General features: G+C 40.3%; 1 protein-coding gene across 1 annotated transcript; it reads right to left on the minus strand.

Annotated features, from left to right (window-relative positions):
• Window positions 1–221: 221 nt before the first annotated feature.
• DBX2 (developing brain homeobox 2) lies at window positions 222–20,228 on the minus strand (the record flags this gene model as incomplete). Its single annotated transcript, XM_084205663.1, has 4 exons — window positions 222–545; window positions 2,971–3,158; window positions 7,673–7,768; window positions 19,685–20,228. The coding sequence occupies 4 exons, from the start codon at window positions 20,226–20,228 to the stop codon at window positions 222–224; spliced, it is 1,152 nt and encodes a 383-aa protein (XP_084061789.1).
• Window positions 20,229–20,814: the final 586 nt, after the last annotated feature.

Consider the following 20,814-nt stretch of genomic DNA (forward strand, 5'->3'; position numbering starts at 1 on the left):
TTTTACTTTTAAGGTCAGTACAAGACTGGAAAAGACACAAGAAAAGACTGAATATTGAAGAATATTTCTTTAGTCATTAGTTGTTTGTAATTTTAATGGTGTTAGACTTTAGCATACTTTTGAAGCATAAACTAGTTAGCTTTACAATGTTCAAATATTGTTAATCTTAAAAGACTGCTTATTTGAAGCCTGCACTCTCCCACTCTATCTACAAACTGCCCCTACTCCCTTACACTTGATGATGCCTTGTTTGCAGTGTCTTGGTCAGGATACAAATAGAGTGGGCTCTGCAATGAATTTGCTCTTGGAGGTGGTTGTGTACTAGTCAGTCTTTCAGAATTTCCTGGAGAATTCTCCCTCCACCTTGGACTTGCCCGCTCTTCAGACATTTCCCACACAGATGGGCATGGGGAGGTAAAATTCATGGTGGATCGTGAGAGGTAGTTCTCCTGAAGACCTTCTTCTTGGAGGCACCTGTTAGAAAGCACTTCTTTTTCTTTGGAGTTTCGCCATTTCATCCTTCGATTCTGAAACCAGATTTTCACCTGTTTGCAAATTAACGAGAGTTTATTATTATTCTTTGCTTTAAACAACTTTGCCTAACAAGTGTTTTTTTCCTTTCCATCCTCTTAGTTTCACATTCCTTCCTTATTTGTTGTTACAGTAGAGAACCAGTGAAGCCAGCTGACTGACATTATCTGAGGATTTTCCCATCACTATTTACTGCACCTGGAACAAATATTCTCCTTGACTTTCACCACCTACAACAGATGATTACTTAGCTTAGACTGGAAAATGGACAGCCCAATAGCTAGGGTTAGAAGAGTTTCCTACAAGCAACATCCTTCTTGACAGAAGAGAATTCCCAGAGAAAATTAGTACCATCATTAAAAAAACTAAGTGATATTACTGGTGGTGTGAGGACCTCTATTAAGCAGAGGCTGTAAGAAGCCTCTGGCTGTCTCTTTCACAAACATAGCTAAAATCAGCTTGGCCATACAGCTCCAAAAAGTGTGTTGTGACATAGGAGATGGGATTAAGGATTTAGAGACATTTTGTCTGCCTGACTACATTTTTCCAGGAGTTGCCTAGATCCCACGTGATTTTGAGATAAAATCAACTTTTCAAAAACTTTGAGTTGCAATTCTTAACACAAGCATTCAAAGGCATTTATGAAATGCTGGGGAAAGCTTGGGACAGTATACAACCAGAAACTGGTTTTACATGAAGAGAAGAAAGGTGAGGGTGATCAAACAAATTATTCAGATTGTGTTTTCTTTTCCCTTAAACATTTGCATTTAGGTCTAGTATTCAGATACTTGATATGAAGACAAAGGGGCTGTGGTTTCAAAGGTTTGAGAATCATTGTCTTAGATGACAGGTACTGTTCCTCCAGCACAACTGGTCAGAAAATTGAAGAAGTAACCCCCACAGCAACTTCTCTTCCTTTCACGAGGGGAAGAAAAAAGAGAGATGAATATCATCTGGTCTGTCACTACCACAAAATTGTATTCTTGTAGTGGTTATCTATGTATCATTACATTATTTTTTACACACCCCAGCTCTCTTGAATAACATGAGCACAGAAAATAATCTTGAGTAAATAACTGTAATACTAGGAATTTGACTGCATTTTGGAAAATTTTTTAGACAGCACACTGGTGAATGCAATTGCATATTTCGATTGAAATAGTTTTCCTGCAGAAATTACAGTTCTGTACATCACACTGAGAAACCACACTCTGCTTGTTTTACTGTTTATTGTTGCAGAGCTTGCAACAGTGTCAGAGTCATCAGGTTGCAAGGAACGACCACAGCCCACCAGATCTAACCTCCTGTGCAAACTGGAGCTGACTGCAAAGTTAGACCAAATTGTTGAGAGCCTTTTCAAGTTCTGAAAATCTCCAAGATAGAGATGACAAGAGCGCTCATCACCACTCCCATGCTTTTCTGTCCCACAGACAGCTTCTGCACATGGATCTTAAGCACTTTCACCCCTACTGCATTCAAAGAAACAAAATTGTACTGTCACTTCTCAGTAATTCAGCTGAAATCTTGAGGGCTGCATCTACTCCAGCACCTTCAGAATCCTACCTGTCAGCAAGTACTATGTTCATTTTTTCTGTTACATGCCCTCACAAACTTTCCAATTCCACTCCCCCCACCTCCTCCCCCAAGTTTCTTTCAGATTTTGTGCTCTTCAAGCCAGGGATTTTGGCATTTTTCCTTTGTTTTTATCTGCAGATAGGCAAGGTCCCAAAGAGTCCAGATTGGACTACTGCTGCTCAGCACCACTATTAATGTAGCTGTTCAGTCAGAACAGCTCACTGGAGGCATTAGACCCTCAGCTAAGCTCTAAAATCCTGCGGTAGACCAACTCCAACTCATGCAAAAAATCCCATGAAATGGGAATTGGCAAGTAAAGTGGGGGTGTTTTAGCAGGTCACCCTGCAAAGTTTTTCTTCTTAGGGTATCTCTCAGCTCTGAAAATCTCCTTCTTTGTGCAGTCAAGTGTCTTTCCATAGGAAATGGTTGCCTGTCTCTTTGGGCAGAACAGTTCCAGAGGAAGTGCTGTTGACTGCCTTGTCCCTAGTTGTTCATCTGTGAGTGCAAAGGGTGCTCAGTGGAATGAAGGAATGATCTATGCTCTCATGTTTTTTCTGCTGCCTTTAGAGCAGTGGGATGGAGCATAGTTCCCTACCCCAAAGGGAGCTCTGTCAGACAGCAAAAAAAAAGAGGTGGAAATGAAACACGGAGGTCATGTTTCTTTTTGTGAAAATGAAGCCATCAATTTTTGAATGTACACAAACAGAAAATAAACCAGGAAACTGTTCAAGTATTCCCTGGTTTAAACTGCCATTGGTTTACTGAGGTCTTTGCAGGTAAAAGAGCTCAGGGCTACCCCTGCACTGTTAATTTTCCTCCCTCAAAGCCATTTTAAAGATTTCTCCCCAAAAGTACATTTCTTACCTGAGACTCCTTTAGACCCAGGTTAAGGGCCAGTTTCTTCCTGTCTGTTTTACTAATATACTTCTGCTTCTGGAACATTTTCTCCAAAGCTTTCCTCTGGTCTTCAGAAAAGACAGCTCTTCTTAATATGCCTCTCCGGGATTTGGAGTTAGACTCTTGGGTAAGAAGAGGCAGCACACTTTCCTCCCCTATTGGAAATAGATGAGAATTTCCCAAAACATCTAGGACATATCAGAGAAATATTAAGTGCTGTTCATTATGTTTGCAGACTCTTGTCCCACTTTTGATTTGTTGGTGTTATAAGTGTGTTGTAATGCTTCAGTCATGTTCATTAAGGATTAAATCCTCACTTGGATCTAGAGGTGTTATCAGTAGCCAAGAGACTCCCCCTGACATGGTACAAAGAAAATCAGATGAGGATTCATAGAGGACTTTTAGGACAGAGCCCATGCTACTGCAAAATTCAAATACAGTCAGGGAGGAACTTCACTCTTCTTTGCCTGTCATCACCACTGAGTAAACTGCAACAAGTTTTCCTATGAGTTTATTTACTCCTTTTGTGGAATGTAAAATGAGATAAAAGTGGTCTGTAATAGTGATTCAAAGAAACTAAGTAGGCTTTCCTCCATTTTTTTTTTTTTAACTAATGAAAGAGTTTTAGACTGATCTATTTCTCAGAAAATCCCTGGTCATCCACTTAGTATTCTGGAAACTACAGCAATTTTTATATTAGAGGATTTGGAGAGTACTTGGACTTACTTCTTTAAGCCTGATTTCTAATCCTTTGACATCTCACAACAAGTCTAGGAGGGCAGCTTTCAGTGTATGCAATCACATCCCCTTAATGCATGCCTAGAGGCAGCCCTACCCTGGAAAACAGCCTCAAAGCTGGGGGACAGAGCTGCAGTGAAGAAGTAGAAGTGTTCACACAAAGAACACAGAAACCCCAAGATAAGTTTCTTGTGTTCCTCACACCCAATAAAACTTAAAGCCATAGTGCTTTCCCATGCTCCCTCTCCCTAGAAAGATATGGTGTATGAGAAGCAGTCCTTAGTGAGGCTTCATATGCTTCCAGTGCACCCAGCTTCCTCAAATACTCAGGAAGCAGGAGCAAGGATCCGTTGAATAGAGGCCATCATCAAGCAGGGCATGTGATAATTAGGGAGATGCAAGCAGGCCAAGAAACAGCTGCACTTTGGTTCAGAAACCTGTGCCATAGCTGTACAGTCACTGACACCTACAATCTTGCTGTTGGAGTGGCAATTCAGATGCAGGCTGCCCTCCTGCTGTCCACCTTCTCAAGTCCATGGGCCTAGACTGTCCTCCCAGCTTATAGTTACAGCAGCTGCAAAGGTGTGCTGCTGCTCAATTCCTACAAAGGATCTGACCATTTTCATACCAAAGCCAAAAGCAAATTCTCCCTGAAAATTAGATTTTCTAAAATACTAAACGTTTTGTTGTGGTTTTTTTTTGTGTAGAAGTCTATCTATTCTAATCAGCTGTAACATGGTGGGGGGGAAATTAAATATGTTTTTTCAACTGATACAGTGCTTTTGGAAATACTAATGAAATCTAGATGCAGCTTCCACAAACTGTCCTTGGGGGCTACACCACATTTCAACTTCTGTATATTATACATACATACATACATACATACATACATGTATCTTTTAACACCCACAGAAAAACAAACACACATATACTGAGGACATTGTAGCATAATGATGAGAAACTGAAGTACATATCTGTATGTCTTGCAAAGTTGACTAAATACTTTTGTAGCCATATGTTACTGGTAACACACAATATTGATATTACTTACACTGCCCCTACATCCTGCTTCCAGCTCCAACCAGTAGAGCAGAGCATTAGAAGCTGAGCAAGTGTACAATGATTATTCCCTAAAATAAGACTACCCCTGTAAAACATTACTGATTTAGAGCCCATTGCATTCTGTCAATTCTTTTCTTGAACTTTTCACATCAAGAAATCAAAATCTTTTTATTTGTCACTCATAACAGTGTGTGGTAAAAAATAATTATTATGATTTGCAATGTTATAGTATAAATAATCCTTAATTTATACAGATGTACTTCAATTTTCAAAATTACATCTAAGACCAGATACAAAAATCATAACCTACTGGTTAATGTCATGATATTTATTACACTGTGATACAAAGTCAGACTTCATCCAAACCAAAATAAACAATCTGCAGAACAAAAGTCAAAATACCCCAATGGAAGGGCAAGCCAGGATGATATTTCTCTGGGGACTGCAGAACCCCTTCATAACCCCCACTGCAGGCTCCGATCACACCTACAAAACTGGGAGCAAGTAGGGAGCCTTCCTTTCTCAAGCATGTTTTCTCTCTTTCTTCTCGAACTTAGTGAATTTAGGTACCTTTTTCCAGGTAGCCTCTGAGTAGTTTCTGCTGAATTGTCAGCCATTCTCAGGTTTACTGGCAGGTACAGTCTGAACCAGCAGCAGAACTGGTATCTTCTCTCATCCCCACTGTGGGATGAGAGACACCAGCAAAGGAAGAGGCGTAACAGGGCTGGTCCTTGCCTCCCGGCCTCTGTTCCACAATGGAGTTGTCAGCCAAGGACAGAGGACGCCAAATTATGTGACCCCTTAAAATTTGTCTTGCCTGGCTGGTTGTTAACAGTCAATCAGCAAGGAAACAACCTCCTGCTGGAGCCTCAAGGCACCAATTAATTCCTGTACAGGCAGCATGTAGGGTCCAGCTTAACACCTATATTAGACTAATAGTGAGGCATCTTTACACTCTAAGGCACAATATGTGAAGGATTTTAAAAGATTAACTGAACAAAATTTAATGATGAGCAGAATGCTCAGAAGCATTAACAAACAGCCTATGGAGCAAAAAATCTGAAACCTACCACCAACTGAGTAGCCTAGAGAATTTTCTTTTAAATAAGCCATACTCTAAAATGCACTCCAACTGTTACACAAAAACTAAATTTCAGTTTGGGGATTATAGAATTTTTCAGTGCAGCAGGATAGGCAGTCATTTATACATTTCAACAATTCCAGCAAAATTAAATATGTCACTTTGCAGCTCGTCACTCTGAACATGCAGCAGGTTTAGTGTTCTGCTGACATAAATGTGACCAACTATTTCTTATGTTACTGATTTGATTTTTGTTAAGTCTTTCCTTTGTGTCCTAATATATAGTGATAAATGTCCTCTTAATCTGTGGAACAATCTTCATTTGCCTTCATGGCAGAGACCACCTTGAAGGAGCAAGTAAAAGCTTTAGTCATGGTTTCCATTTTTTCATTAGAATTCAATACATTCTAGTTAAATGGACAATTAATAGGTCACTTCCAAAATAGTAGTGTATCAGTCCTGGTTAATAAACAATCCCCACAGTTGATAATGGGCCTATGTATTCAGCAAGTCCCTGTATACACTCAGCTCATCCACTAAATCCCTTTTCAGGTAGACAGGGTTATATGGGAAGATGAGCTAGAATGAGTCTATAAAAGTCAGTTTCATTCACTGCTTTATTTTTCAGTCAAGTGCTTTAAATGGTGTCCAGAAAATCTCTTGGAATGTGAGACAGGAGAAAAGACTGGCACATAGAGTATTGCTTTATGGCCATACAAAAGGGCAACTGACCCTTGCCCAGGCCTTTTCAATGTGAAATGGTTCCTAAAGTTCATCTGCACAGTGAAAAATTGTGGTGAGGTCGCGTGTGGATGAGTAAAGTGAAAGTGGTGATTGGTCATGGTGCTGTCAGCCATTGTGGGAGAGCCGAGGCCATGTAAAACGCTCTGTGGGAAAGTGTCAGCCCCCTAAAGAGGTGCTCAGAAACTTGCAGCTCATTAAACTGCCAGCATTTGCTGCCTCACTTGTCAAGAATCATTCAACTTAGCAACTGCCCTTCTGAAACATTCATAAAAAGCATGCACTTTAGTCAGGAATGGTTTGAATGCAACTGTGATAAAAAACTATATGCCAGAGCACATATAAGTTCCAATTTTCATTTGGATTTGACAAGAATTTGTGCTTTTTCTTCTGTTTTCATTCCTGAGCCATAAGCACAAAATCATGACTGACCATTCTTAAACTTTGGCATGCAATCTTCCCAATCAAGGTTAAATTTAGTTTTGGATTAAATGGATTCTTAATCCTGAATGGATAGTGAACACTGGTCAAAATTCTCTTCAGCATACTTATTCAATTTTTTACATTATGATTAAAAAAGAGAAACAAAATTAAACATATGTATACATTTGACTACTACAAAAAGAATGATTGTTGTATTTAAATAATTATAAAGCTTCCTGAATCATAATTTACCCCTAACAAACATTAAAATGCAGCACGCATTTTATGATCCTCCAGCTCTTTTCTTATTTGCAAACGTTTATTGACACTAATTTTTAAAAGAGTTACTGATTTTAAAGAATTGTTTCTAGCAAACTGAAAACAAGGCACTTTCCTAGGTTAGCTCTGTCTGGGTGTCTCAATGCCATTAGAAACCTCTCACAATTGCTCAGTGTACTTAAGTTTGATAAATCTTTGGAAACCCTCTGAATAGGATTGCTGTGATTTTACTAAGGAATTAGCTGCTGCCATTGCATCACCAATTAGTTTTCCAGAACAAATTAAATCCTGCTGCTTTGGTTTACAGAATAACTCAAGCATTACTGATGAAGCATAAAAACTTACTTGGAAAAGCAGTGGGGGATGCAGGGTGCTGACAGGACCCACCGCAGCATGCTGAGTAGAATGGCGGGGCTCGGAGAAAAAAGTGTTTGGAAAGAGCTGCAAAGAAAGCATAGATCTAATTGATTATCCATTGAGCTTAGGTGATATTCATAACAACAGTCCTCCAAAAAGTCAGTGTGTAAAGTCCTGCCCCACAAGTTCTTTTTCCTTTTTTCAACATGGTGATATTTTTAAGGCAAACAATGATAAACCAAGTAATTGCTCTTTAATTTAGCAAGGTTATTTTACAGGCGTAGCTCATGCAAAACTCTCCCTATATTTATAAGAATGAAGCTCTGCAGACTAGGACTTTCCTTCTGTAATTGCTGTAATTATGGGGGCTTTCCTAAATATTGGCATTGAACACATTGTTCCAATAATATGTTGTTGAAATAATGAGTAAAATGAATCTGAAAGTTACGTAAAATAACTCTAGTAAGCATGTCATCTTACAAAAAAAAATCAGCTGGTACTCCAGTGCTGTTAACAGCACTCAAACCAATAACGTCCTCAACAAGAAACCTTTAGGAATAAAATTTATAAAATGCCATGAGATGAAACAGCTGAGCTCTACAGGAACATACTAGAGGGCCTGTTTCTGTTATTCTGACTGTCAACTTAGTCTTGCTGGACAAGCGCTCTAAATTTAAATAAACTACTTGCTGAAGGCTCTGTTTGATACAACCAAAAAACCTTCTACAAAGTCAATTCACAGAATTAGGTAATACTTGGTAAATTTTTCACAGATTTTTTTAAATTGAAATCTCTCATATCTAAAAAGAGCTTCCAAACCATGGAAAGGTCTTCATTATCTATTTATCCCTTAATTTTTTTCTATAAGGCTCACGGGCTTTTCCATTAATCTTAATTACCTATCAATTTTTGCTTGTATTAATCAACTATGAAACTTGGAATATTTTTTTGTTTTGAAAAAGATACATCATTGCTAGAATTGCACAATTGTAAAATGTGATCATCATGAAAACATCTATGTCACTTTCTTGTTTTAGTTTAGGCACAAAATAAGTGGCTCTAAAGCCGGTAGTGTAGTTGTTCAAATCTCCAGAAAAAAAACCCTCAATAAATTTAAAAAAAAAGTAACTGCAGACTTGGGTAAAAAAAAATAGAAATCAACAATCAGAAAGAAAGGTAAATGTATCTAAGCCATGCTGTTAGTTTTTAAGTTTTTCAACTGCAAGTAAAAATAAAGATCATTCAAAATTAATTTTCTGAGTATGTATTACTCAGAAAATTAATTGAGATCCATATTAATTGAGATCCATAATTAATTGAGATCCATATGTATGTATGGATCTCAAAATAAGTTTCTTGACCCTTAAATTTGCTGTTACCTCAGAGCAAAAATTTTATTGCTGTAAAAGTCTAACTCAAAACATTTTTTAAAGTATTAACTTGCAATTGCTGATTGATAAGCATTTTGCTGGTAGAGCTTTCTATTGAAATTTTGCTGTTTCTAATGAAATACAAATTAACTACCTGGTTTTGAGGCATATACTTGCAAAAACATTTACAAAAAAGAATTATTTACACCAGGCATTAGCATTCTAAAGCTTCTTTTTCACACAAGACCACCAAATGTGGAACCACATCCTTAGAAACTTAAAATAGTCAAGAACATGCAGTCAAATACTACCTATCCCATGTATCCAAAGGGTCTCAATGCAGCTGGTGAAGTGTGTAAGCTGGAAAGGATCTGAAAAACTCAAGAAGCACAGAAGCTGCAGAAGATAAATATCAGCCAACCTCTTGGACATTAAAGCTTATCATTGACAGTATATTTTACCCTATGAAATTCCCAGACTCTCAGGTGAAGGAGCTTTTCCTCCCTTTCTTGGGAGGCTCATTCCTTGTGCTTTTATCAAATTTCCCTTACAGTCAACTAAAACTCTCCACTTCTGAAAATATAACTTAGAATACAGAGGATGGCATTCTTTGCTTTCTTCTTAAATGCCTTGGATATTCCTTGGCTGCCATAATGTCCTATTCCCTCCAATCATTGCTCCAGCATCTTATTCATGCCGTGCAATTTTTGTCAGACACATTGTCCTGTCCTTGATATTCCCTCTTGTGGTTTCTTAACTCTGTCCAGTTCCTTGCTCTGTTTTGATAATGAGGAATTCATATGGCATGTGATAAAACCAGAAGACACCTGGAGAAATCAGAATGGAACAAGCTATTGATTCAGACAGACAGCATGTTCCTGCAAGTAACGACAGGAATAGGAAAGGACAGTTTCCTCCATTCATTACATCTCTCAACAAGTAGGCTGCAAGCATAAAGGTCTGAAGATGGATCACAGTAAAAACTTAAGCAAACTCTTTGCTTGAGCAAACTCCAAACAAGCAATATATTTCCATGGAAGTTGCTGACAATGATTTAGCACAGTAGCACAGTCCCACGATGCAAACAGAGGAAATTTTGACCCTAATTCTGCTCAAGTTGATGGAAATCATGAGTCTAACTTTCCTGAGCATTTTACTTAATTTTTTCAACCAACTGCTGCTTTTTTTGCCTGCAGCACACATATCTCTTGGAAGCACAATATTTGCTTAAGAAGTAAGATGCAGGTGAGGTCCTCAAGTAACTTTGAACAAAGAGGTTCCTGAGCTCACTTCTCAATATTTAGTCTAGTTCCTGAGGAATAAACAATGCCATGATTATTTACACCAGGCATTAGCATTCTAAAGCTTCTTTTTCTACTCTCTACACCTATAGCCAACATGCATGTCCAGTTCATAACCTTTTTTAATGTGCTGCAGCTATACTGATGCACAGGTGAATTCTACATTAGGCACATGAAACTACATCTCTAAATGCACTGAAGCTGTTGCACTCACACCAATGCGCAGCAGTTTTGCACAGTTACATCAATAAAAAAAATGTTTTTATAATACATAATACAGGGATACTCAACTCTGTCTCAGGAGTTCTACACACAGAAAAATGTTAATGCTTCAACATAACATATGCAAGTATATTTTTTATCTTTGGTAAAAAAAACAGAGGTCATCACATTAAATAGTTTCCACTACCTGTATATGAAACTCCATTAGCAGAATTATTAAAATTGCCTAGGATTATACTGAAATTGTACCTGTAGAAATGACATAATACAGTTTTGAGAACACTATAGAGGAAGGACTACCTATTATTTTCTTTTCACATACGTCACAGCAACTCTATCTATATTTGTTGATCAAGAAACCTAAAGCAAACACTCTTTGCTGTTCACATAAGGCTGAAAATTGCTGATATGTCAGAATATTAATGATGCCATTTTTTGGCCAGAATGAGGTACACACTAACCAAAAGGCAGCTGTTGCCCCCAAAGATGTACAGGAACTTAAAGCAGGGGTAAAATCCTAATAATTTGTATTCAGGACACTTAAGCCTTTTTCTGCTTTATAGCTTTATTTCATAAAACTGAGACTGTGTGGAATTAAGCATTTCACAAAACTCAGTCCTTACAGGTTTAACTTCACACATGCATGAAAAGTATCAAAGCATGATATAAATGCCTTTTGGCACTCCAAAAACCTGTACTATATGCCTTAAAAGAAAATGTGTTGGATCATATATAGAAAAGTATTAAATATCTAGGGTATGGGGTTTTTTTCACAAAAAAAATACTTTTCACACTGGTGCCAGATGCAAATTCTAGTAATTATGTTCACTACATTTACCTTTGTGAATAGAAATCATTTCACAGACAATAAAATAATACTAAACATGTAAACAGACCTCAAGCTTATCTAGTGCTAAAACTCAGAAAGCAGTTCAGATACTGATATTTTAAAAGACACTGTCTGCTCTGAAAATACTATAAATTCAAAAGCCTTTCCATTATAAAAAGTCATACAAAAGTTGTCCTTCCAACTATCCATCATTTTGAGAGTAAGGTTCCTAAATACAGTCCAGCTCAGTTACACAACTTTGAAAATGGCTTATTATTAAGGACACTGTTTACTCTTTCTAATTCTACTGTTGCAAAATAACTTAGTAAAGAGTGTAGGCTATGAGCCATCAGGCAAGTGGGAAGGGGTGAAGGAAAAATGGCTACTGAGGGAAAGTAAAACTGATGGTAAACTTCCCATATTATCCATACAGGCTCCTTCCCTGCGCATGCTGCTAGTCTGTTGGGGGTTTTAAAGATAACTGATAAAAATGTGGTTACAATCTGGGAAGAGAGCTGGAACACCTCCAAAAAAATTATTCAGAAAATTGCCTAGAGCCAGCTAACAAAACTAACAGGACCAGAGAAACCTCAAGCTGCATGAACACTTCAATTCTCCAAGAATTGCTAAGTCCACATGAACTGCTTTGCACCGTGATGCCTAGGTTCCAGCCCTTGCACGAAACTTAAATTTATTATCAGTAAAACTATCACATTTTATCTGAGAACCCTGGATGGTTTGTGCTCATAACATGGGCACAACTGCAATTTCCTACCTACATCCATTCTTGGCAATGTTTAAAGCAGTCTTTTGCAAAGCTGCAGGGAAGTTTCATGTCATGAAGAGCCCCCTGAAAACAGTCCAGTGGTAGCTCTGCCAGCTTAGTGATCCACAAGCTGAGTTGTATTTCTGCTCCCCAACCACAAGCCCTGGACCTCATGATGAGTCATGGCTCTTGCCCTAGTGGTTACTGTCTTTAGAGTGCAATGTTCCAGCAGCAATGATTTGCACTCCCAAAGCATTTCAATCAGCTGAAGAGGAGCCTCCAACTGCGAGAACAAAGCAGCAGCCACTGCCATATCCCACCCAAAAGCTACTGCCATCACATGGAAGTGGGAAAACTTACTGAAAGAGCCTGTGGTGCAGAACCCCTCAGAACTGGCTTTCCTGCACTCCCAAAGTTACCATTTGCTTCCTATTTATTCCTGTAAAACACAACCACATGAATGCTTAAAGGAAGTCAAGCCAAAAGGGTAAAGCCAAGTAGCATCCACAGGTCAGTTTTTAAAAACTGCCAAATCTTCAGAGAAAGGGTTTTAAAGTTTTAAATATATTTTTTTTTTTTTTAAATTCCTTCACAAAACATGGATGCAAGTGGGCTTACATTTTTATGCTGGGTTGTGGTGGGGCTTTCAAAAATTGGCAGAGCAGCCCCCAAAATGGGCTTGAAATGTGCTAACAGCATAATCATCACTTACATCTACAGCAATGTAATGGCCAAGAGCATCACACTGCAGATTATCTGAAACCCCATTAATCACTGTCAATTTTCAGAGGCATCATTCACATGCCTAATTATTATGTTGTAATTTGCTGTACTTGATTTTCACCACCTGAGGAAATACACCAGCCTGAGGCTGGTGACAATACATGGTCAGATCTCACCTCTACAACCCAAAGCTACGACCAAACTCCACAATGTTTGCCAGGCTCCACAGGTACCCCGATGTCAGGAGTAAAAGTGGCTTTTACCCTATCCATGCCTCCTACACAGCCTTGCTATTGAGAAGATGGGAATCTACCTGTGGATCTACCAGCTTCTTTTCTGGCTTTGTCCTTCCTCAGGATGCCCATGTACTAGTGTGCCTCAGCATTTGATGATTACCAGTTAACAGGCATCACTGTCAGTTCTCTGTCTAAAAGTTCAGTGTCTTGCCCAAGTTCCTTGTCTGGTCCTCCTGTTCAGTCAATGAGAAGAGAGAAGTAGCTCTACATAACAATTCATCACCTTAAAACAGACACAGAAGGTGTCTCATTCTCTGGAGGCATCTCTCTGTATTGACTACAGCTTAGACAAGACACCTACTTTTTATTAAACAGCTGAATTGCCATGACATTCTTCTTGTCCCTCATAGGTAGCATCAAAAGAATACTATCATCTGTACATCCATAAAGACTCTCGAAAATGTAAAAATACAGCTAGAAAGTCATTAGTTATTTCCTTTGATTTTCAACATATTACAATTTGTTTAGAAATTATTTCCTCAAGCATGGCAAAATTAGGGTCATCTGCTGCAAGTTGACATTTCACTGGTTCTTCATTGTTGCAGCTCTAATTCAAAATCTTACAAGAGGCCAAAATGCACCATTTATTCCTGTGCTATGCACTGATTAGCCAATTTTTTTTACCTGGAGCAGTCTTTACTTGTTGCAGTATTGCTAGTTCCAAACAGACAAAAGTCCCAAGATAATATAAACAGTGTTAGAATAAAAAATAACACATGGCGAATTCTTTTTTCTTTTTTTTCTTTTTTTTTAACAAAAAGGGTTTAGTATTTTTACATTTGTACAAGGAAATACTTGTTTCAAGTTGAAACTTGAGATATTCACATAGTCACAAGGAGGTAACATTCTCAACACACATTCAGAATACCTCAAGAGAATTATGTGCTACAACTGCAGACAAAAGCAGCCTCTCATGAAAAATTTTCATAAGCTTTTAAGCACAAAGCAAAGGCCACTTCTCCAAAGTGACAACTCACCTCAAAGAAACACAGTCCAGATTACTGAAAATATTTTGATGTATAATTTTATAAATATCAGGGTCTACATAACAGACATTTGAAACAGTCTCCTACTGCTTTATATACCTGCAGTTGTGTACAACTGGAAAAAAAAAAAACCCTCCCCTTTCTGCTGTGGGGTCATGACTGACCACAAAAGTACCATGTAAAACATCAGTTATCTTGCAGAGCTGCTTTATAAAAGAATGCAAAACACCTTCAGAGGGCAATGGAAGCAGAGAACTCGCCTTCCAAAATTTAGGAGGATTTCTTAACAGAAGATAATAAAGACACAGTACAATAAAACCTGAAATCTGCACTTGAGTTTAGCTGGTGAGATTAATCCTTACCACAGTCATATGTTTTCTAAAATCATCAGCAATGTACTACAGGATTTCAGAAGACCAGCTCTTTCTGCTGTACAAAATATATTTTACAGAATTCAGTAACTGAAAGCATGATTGATTCCATGGATTCAACTCGGTCAATTTTTTTTGCACAAACTCCACCACTTGTCTTCCAAGTGCAGCTCTGAGATCTTCTGGTAGTATCTAAATCTTGCCAAGGACCAAACTCAGGATCCTCTTCCTTCTATGAGACGGCACCGCGAGAGCAGCCAAAGGAAGGAGCAGTGTCCAGCCAATGCTCGTACTCCTCACCAAGCACAGACTGCCAGACTAGTGGCTGGGTCGGAGAGTAGCTGGCACTAGTCTAGCTCTGGCAACCTCACAATGAGGACAACAGTTTGTCCTTTAAAAGCCATTTTGCAGCCACTCTTAAAATATGCTGGGCATTCCAGACGAATTCTATTAAATGGCTCACAAAGTTAACTGGAAACAGGAAACGTGCTAGTCTGTGATTTCTAGTACTTACAAAAACTTCTTTGCTTCCAAAGACAAACTTTCAAAACAATTCCAGTGTCTCAGTGCTCCTGGCAATCAGGGAATAAGAAAAGATGCCAAATAGATCTCCCCACCTTAAAAAAGCTTTCTATCTCCAGAAAACACCAACATAACAAGAAAATCCTAAGACTTGTCAGTCAACTTGTTGCCTGAGTTAGATGAGTCAAGACAAAACATTGGGCTCTTTCCTGTCTTTTATTTTACTGAAAGCTAGTGTTACATGTCGTTTGAGGACACACCCTGGCTGCCAGTTGGCTTGAAATCAATAATTAATAAGCATTAATTCACTAAGAAGAGGTCCAAAATTAAAGAAAAAAATATCACTTAAATCTCCTGTTGTCATAAAGAAACACAAGACAGTTTATTAAATATGGGAAATAAGATATGTTTGATTCAAGTAAGGATAGAATTAGTGTCAGCACCTGAGAAGGAAAAAATTGACACCATTTTCCAGAGACTTAGCCTGTAGAAGACTCGCTTTAATTTCCTTGCAATGCTACCAGTTTTCTGTATTATCTTGTAAGTCACCTCATTTCTTTTTGCTCCAGCTTCTCTACACAACAGAAATCTCTCCTATCTCACTGGCACAATGTGATGATAACTGCATCAAAATGTAAAGTACCCAAATGTTACAGAAAGAGAAGACACATCTATAGCACAAATGTATCGGGATATGTATAAAATACATCTATAGATGCTTACTCTAAGTCCAATTTATATTTACTATATAGTTCTTCTGATTTCTTTTTTGTTATACGTGCTCTCCTTCATTCTGTCCTCTTGTGTTCTAGGATGCTTTAGGCAAAAATCCCTTAAGATAAATTTCTCCATAGGTTTTACAATGGAATTATCTCACTGCTTGTTCTACTGCAGTTTTCAACCTCCTTTCTCTGTTCATCTACAAAAATGCCAAAATTAAAGCAGAAAGCCACGTTCTTGCCGTTCTTGCCACATGACCATATTCGCACTGTAAAGCACTTACTGTCAATCTCCTCCAGGACAAATTACTTAAGAAGAGCAGAGATATTTAGAAGAATTATTTCAAGTAGCAGAGTAACTTCACATTCCCCAAGGAGGTCACTCTGCTCTAGTGCCAGCCAATCTTTCTGGAAACTAAGTCATGAGGAAATATTTGAAGTGGACCTCTTTAGAGCACCTGTGCTACAAGACACAGCATCTCAGCATCGTCTGGCCAATTTTAATGTGTCAGAAAACACTGAAGAAAACTGTCAAGTCTTCTAATTTATCCAGAAGATAACAACAGGTTTGGAGTCAAGGGACTAAAACCCAGATTAGCAAGAAGAAATTGAGGACAGCACAGAGCAAAGGGGCTTCAGGTGAAGTGCAAGAAAGCCTGTGGTAATCCCAAACCAGTATAACTTGGCATACCACTGCAGTAGGCTCATGAGTTTATATTGTACAGCAGTAATGCTCCTTCTGCTTTTCTTTCCTAAGTTTTATGTAACAAGCTCTTTGCTCGTGTTCTTCTTAAATTAAACCAAATTAATTTCAGACACCTACAATGATTACATTTAATTTTTTTAAACATATATAATGTTGGAAAGTGATTATTTAAACTTTTACATACAACAAATATATTTATTTCTACCATGCTCATTAGATGATGTAATATTTAGGGTGTGACACTTCCAGAGTTCTTGTTCAGTTTTTTATTCACGATAATTTTGCAGGAGATATATGTCAAATACACATGCAGATAAGCACTTGAAATAGTCCAACTAATACTTTGAAACCTGTAAATTACAGGAAGGAACTTGCTGATACAACTCAGTTGCTGAGGAATTAGAAAAGGAAAAATTACCATGATGAGATAGCCCAGCTCAAGAATGCCAACACACCTGGTCTTCCTTTGCCACCATGGATAAGTGTTTTCCAATTTACAGAAAGAATACAGAATTTACATTCTTTAGCACTTTTATGGAGTGTTAAAAGGTACCCTAAAATGGAGGGCTGTCTTTAAGTCTTCCCTTTGTAGGTACCATGGTACATATAAAAAGGTTCAGCTTATTCAGTTAAGCCTCTGGTGTGATTTTACACTTTCTTCTTTTTGAGAACTTCTGGTGACCTCACCAGAATTTGGGACTACATGAGTAATATATACTGTTTCCAAAAAGTCTGGTACTTTTTCAATTTTTTTTAAATTAAAAAAATAAAAGAAAACTGGGCTTATGCAAAGCTATTGGGGAACTTTTAGTCCCTGCATGATCTATAAAGCACTTGCTAGTTCAGAAAGATTTTTTGAAAAAAACTTGCTTTACCATTTTCAATAATCTTTTAAAGACTTTGAGAAAGATTTTCCAAAATGTTATGTGATTTGGGAGTTCCAAATATGAGCTTATTCTTAAAAAAAAAAAAATCAGTGCATTAAAAAACCCTACCTAGCACAAATTCCTTAGTTAAAATATCTTCATTAGTCCCCGAAGGCTAAAATTTTTGTTCTGCCAAAATGCTCATTTGCCCTATCACTGTATAAACAAGAAACATTACACACAGCCTGACCACCCCAACCCTACTCACAAATGCAGTGTCTGGTCTGAACAGTTTCCTCAGTATACACCTACACTAGAGACAAGAGACACCTTAGAAACCACAAACTGGCTCAGCAAGACAGTTCCAATCTAATTCAAATTTATGAATGCTGAGACACCTAAGCATCCTCATCACTTTAAGACATACAAGTGAGATCAGAATCAACAGATCCCTGTTAGAGTATAAAAGTCACTGTTGCAAGTGTACAGTCACAGGAGAATTTTCTTCTGGGTGCACAATGAATGAAGAAACACTAGTATTTCTCCCTGCTCAAATCTAAGAGCCTGGTGCCTTTGCCAAGATCTGTGCGAGCTGTGGTATCAGAAGAAGCATAGGACTGGACTCTAAATCACTAGGCAGACCTAACACACTAAAATCACAACTGCTGCTATGGGTCAATCAAAAGAAGAAATAATCCTGGAAACAAGCATTTGCAAAACTTGGCATTCGGGAACTTCTGTAGCAATTTACCCACAGCTTTTTAAAACAAACAAATGAAAACCCAGACAAACAACTAAGGACAACAAATAAAACCCAACAAAATACCTTTACCTCTAGCAATAAGAGTGCTGGGGCATCTGCTATCTCTCTTTCCACAAATAAATACAGCATTTTCTCTTGAATTTTTTTTTTTTTTTTTAGGGTAAGGGCAAAGGGCAGGCAGGGATAATATTCATCGAATTGCAGGAAGATGGCACTTGCCCTGTTCCCTTGGCCTAGCCTATAGTTAGTTAAAACAAACACGTTTAAGTAACTGCTATGCTTAAGGTAACACTTACCTGAGAAGTCGGGAACATCCAGAAACGTTAATGCACACTTTGACTCTCTCTTGCCTACCTTTAAAGTACATAACGCTAAAGGATCAAATACTGCTTAGGAATTTGAAGAACAGTTTGCAGGATAGACTTGAAATAAAATTATGTTTGAAAAGAAAACAATTCTGTTCTCAAAACAAGCCTTTTTGTTTCACATCTCAAACACATAAGTACGATTCTGCTTGTATGATTTTCATTTTAAACACATTTAAAACTACATCACCGTAAATAAAAATTCCTAGATACCGCATAGTATTTGAATAATTTATGCATTCTAACAGAAAAGCAAAATACGACGTAGATAACAAGTCTAATACCAAATTTAATGAATTGACTACAATCAGTTCCATGACTAACAGAAGTACGCATTTCTTAAAATATGTTGCTCGTGCCCAGACAAAATGTACTTATAAGAAAATCGTCACATTGAAGAAACTCAGTGGGTTTTGTAAACCTGTTTGTTTCCAATCCTATGGCACGGATTCCTGCGGGCCCCCGGCGGCCGCGAGCTGGTCCCCACCGCCCGGCAGGGCGCTGGCTCTCACCGGGCCGAAAGGCCGACAACGCACCTTTACACCTCTTTAAAACTTTTTTATTTTTCCCCCGTCCCTGGTTTTGTCAAAACTTCCAGCAAACTGCCTGTTCTACATGGCTTCATTCTCCTTTTGGCAGGAGGAGCCGCGTCCTCCACGCCTTGCTGTCCCGCAAGGCAGGGCGTGTAGAGAAATGGGCTGCTGCCTATGCTGCTATCGCTATTTAGGAGGATGGGACCGCTCGCATCCTCCCAAAACTTGGATTTTCAGACTTTCCCGGAGCGCCTGTTGGCGGCGAACCTCTTGAGGCTGCGGGACATCAAGACCTGAAAGAACTGCGATTAGGGGCGTTTAACAGCACCCGACGCGGCCATCACGGGGTTCTACCGCGCTCTCTGCACCCACAGGTGCGCCGCCCGGCCGCACTCGGAAGCCGCCGCCCGGCGTCCCGCACCACCCGCTCCTCGGCGTCCCGTTGCCAGCGGTAGGACGAGACCCTCGGCCGGACCCCGGGCGCAGCCCCCGCCGCGCCCCGGTACCCAGCGCGGCTCGGCGTCCCGCCGCCGTCTACGGGCTCCTCGGAGCGGCCGCGCCTCTCCTGCCCCCGCTCCCGTGCGGAGCGCGGGGCCGAGCCCTTCGCAAGCCCCTCGGTCCCCTCTCCCCGGCGGCAGGACGCGGGAGGGGCCGGCGCTCACCTGTGGCTGCCGGCGGGAAGATGCCGCCTCTCTCCGCCGCCGCGGCCCGCGCTGGCGGGCGGCCGCCGTCCGCCGCCGAGGGGTTAAGCACTTGGAAAGCCCATCTTGCCGGGAAGGGACCCCCTGAGGGGTTGATTTGTTCCGCCGCGGGGCACAGCTTGAGGGGCACGGGGTTGGCGGGGAGGGGACGGAGCTGGGCAGGGCTCGGAGCCCCGGCCCGCAGCAAGTTCTCGATGAGGAAACTTTTGCCCAGGTTGCCGAAGCCCGGCGCCGCCGGCAGGTTGAGGAGAGCCGAGGAGCCCACCAGGTCCCAGTAAAGGGCGCTGGGCAGCATAGCGAGAGTTTCTGCCCTCCTCGCCCTGCCCAGCCCGGCCCGGCCGCCGCGGCCCCTCACTGGGCTGGGACGGGGCGCCGGGCTATGGGGCCGGGCGGGCTGGCGGGGCGCCTCCCCGAGGGCTGTGGGGAGCGCAGCGGAAGGCTCGGTGAGGCCGTCCGTGGAGACGCGGCGCCTCTCCGCCGGGCTGGAAGGTGTGTCCAAGCGCATTCATTATGTCAGCCGGGGACGAGGAGTGATGGACGCGGCCAACAATGCCGCCTTGCCCAGCAGCCCCCCGGGGCGGGGGCAGGGCGGGGAGCCGGGGTGGCTGTGCCGCCGTGCCCGCCCCGACATGGCGGCGGGTCGCGCTTCCCGCTGAGGGTGCACCTGTGCGAGGGGACGGGAAAGGCCGCTGGCCTCCGTCCCGGCGGGGAACTGCCTCCGGTACTGGCCGCGGAGAGATCATGTCGACCTAATGATCCCATGAGGTAATGGGAAGATAGTCATTAGCTCACTCCCTCTGGGCATTTTTATCTGGCCTTTTTTTTTTTTCTTTAGTTACCCACATACAACATGCACGCTGGATTTTCAACATTTGTCTTAATAAATCTGATTAAGATCAGCACAGTACTGTTAATCATGTTTTTCTCGAGATGTTGGATGAAGCTTTGTGTGGGCATAAACATTCTTTGTCCGGAATAGCTTAGTCAATTTCTACTTCCTGGCATGTATTCTTCTGTATTTGCTTACAAATCACGTAATATGGCAAAGATGTCTCATTTTGCAGTTCAAACATGCAAGCAGAAAGTTAAAA

Source organism: Fringilla coelebs (assembly GCF_963513975.1).
Source record: "Fringilla coelebs genome assembly, chromosome: 5".
NCBI classification, from domain to species: Eukaryota; Metazoa; Chordata; class Aves; order Passeriformes; family Fringillidae; genus Fringilla; species Fringilla coelebs.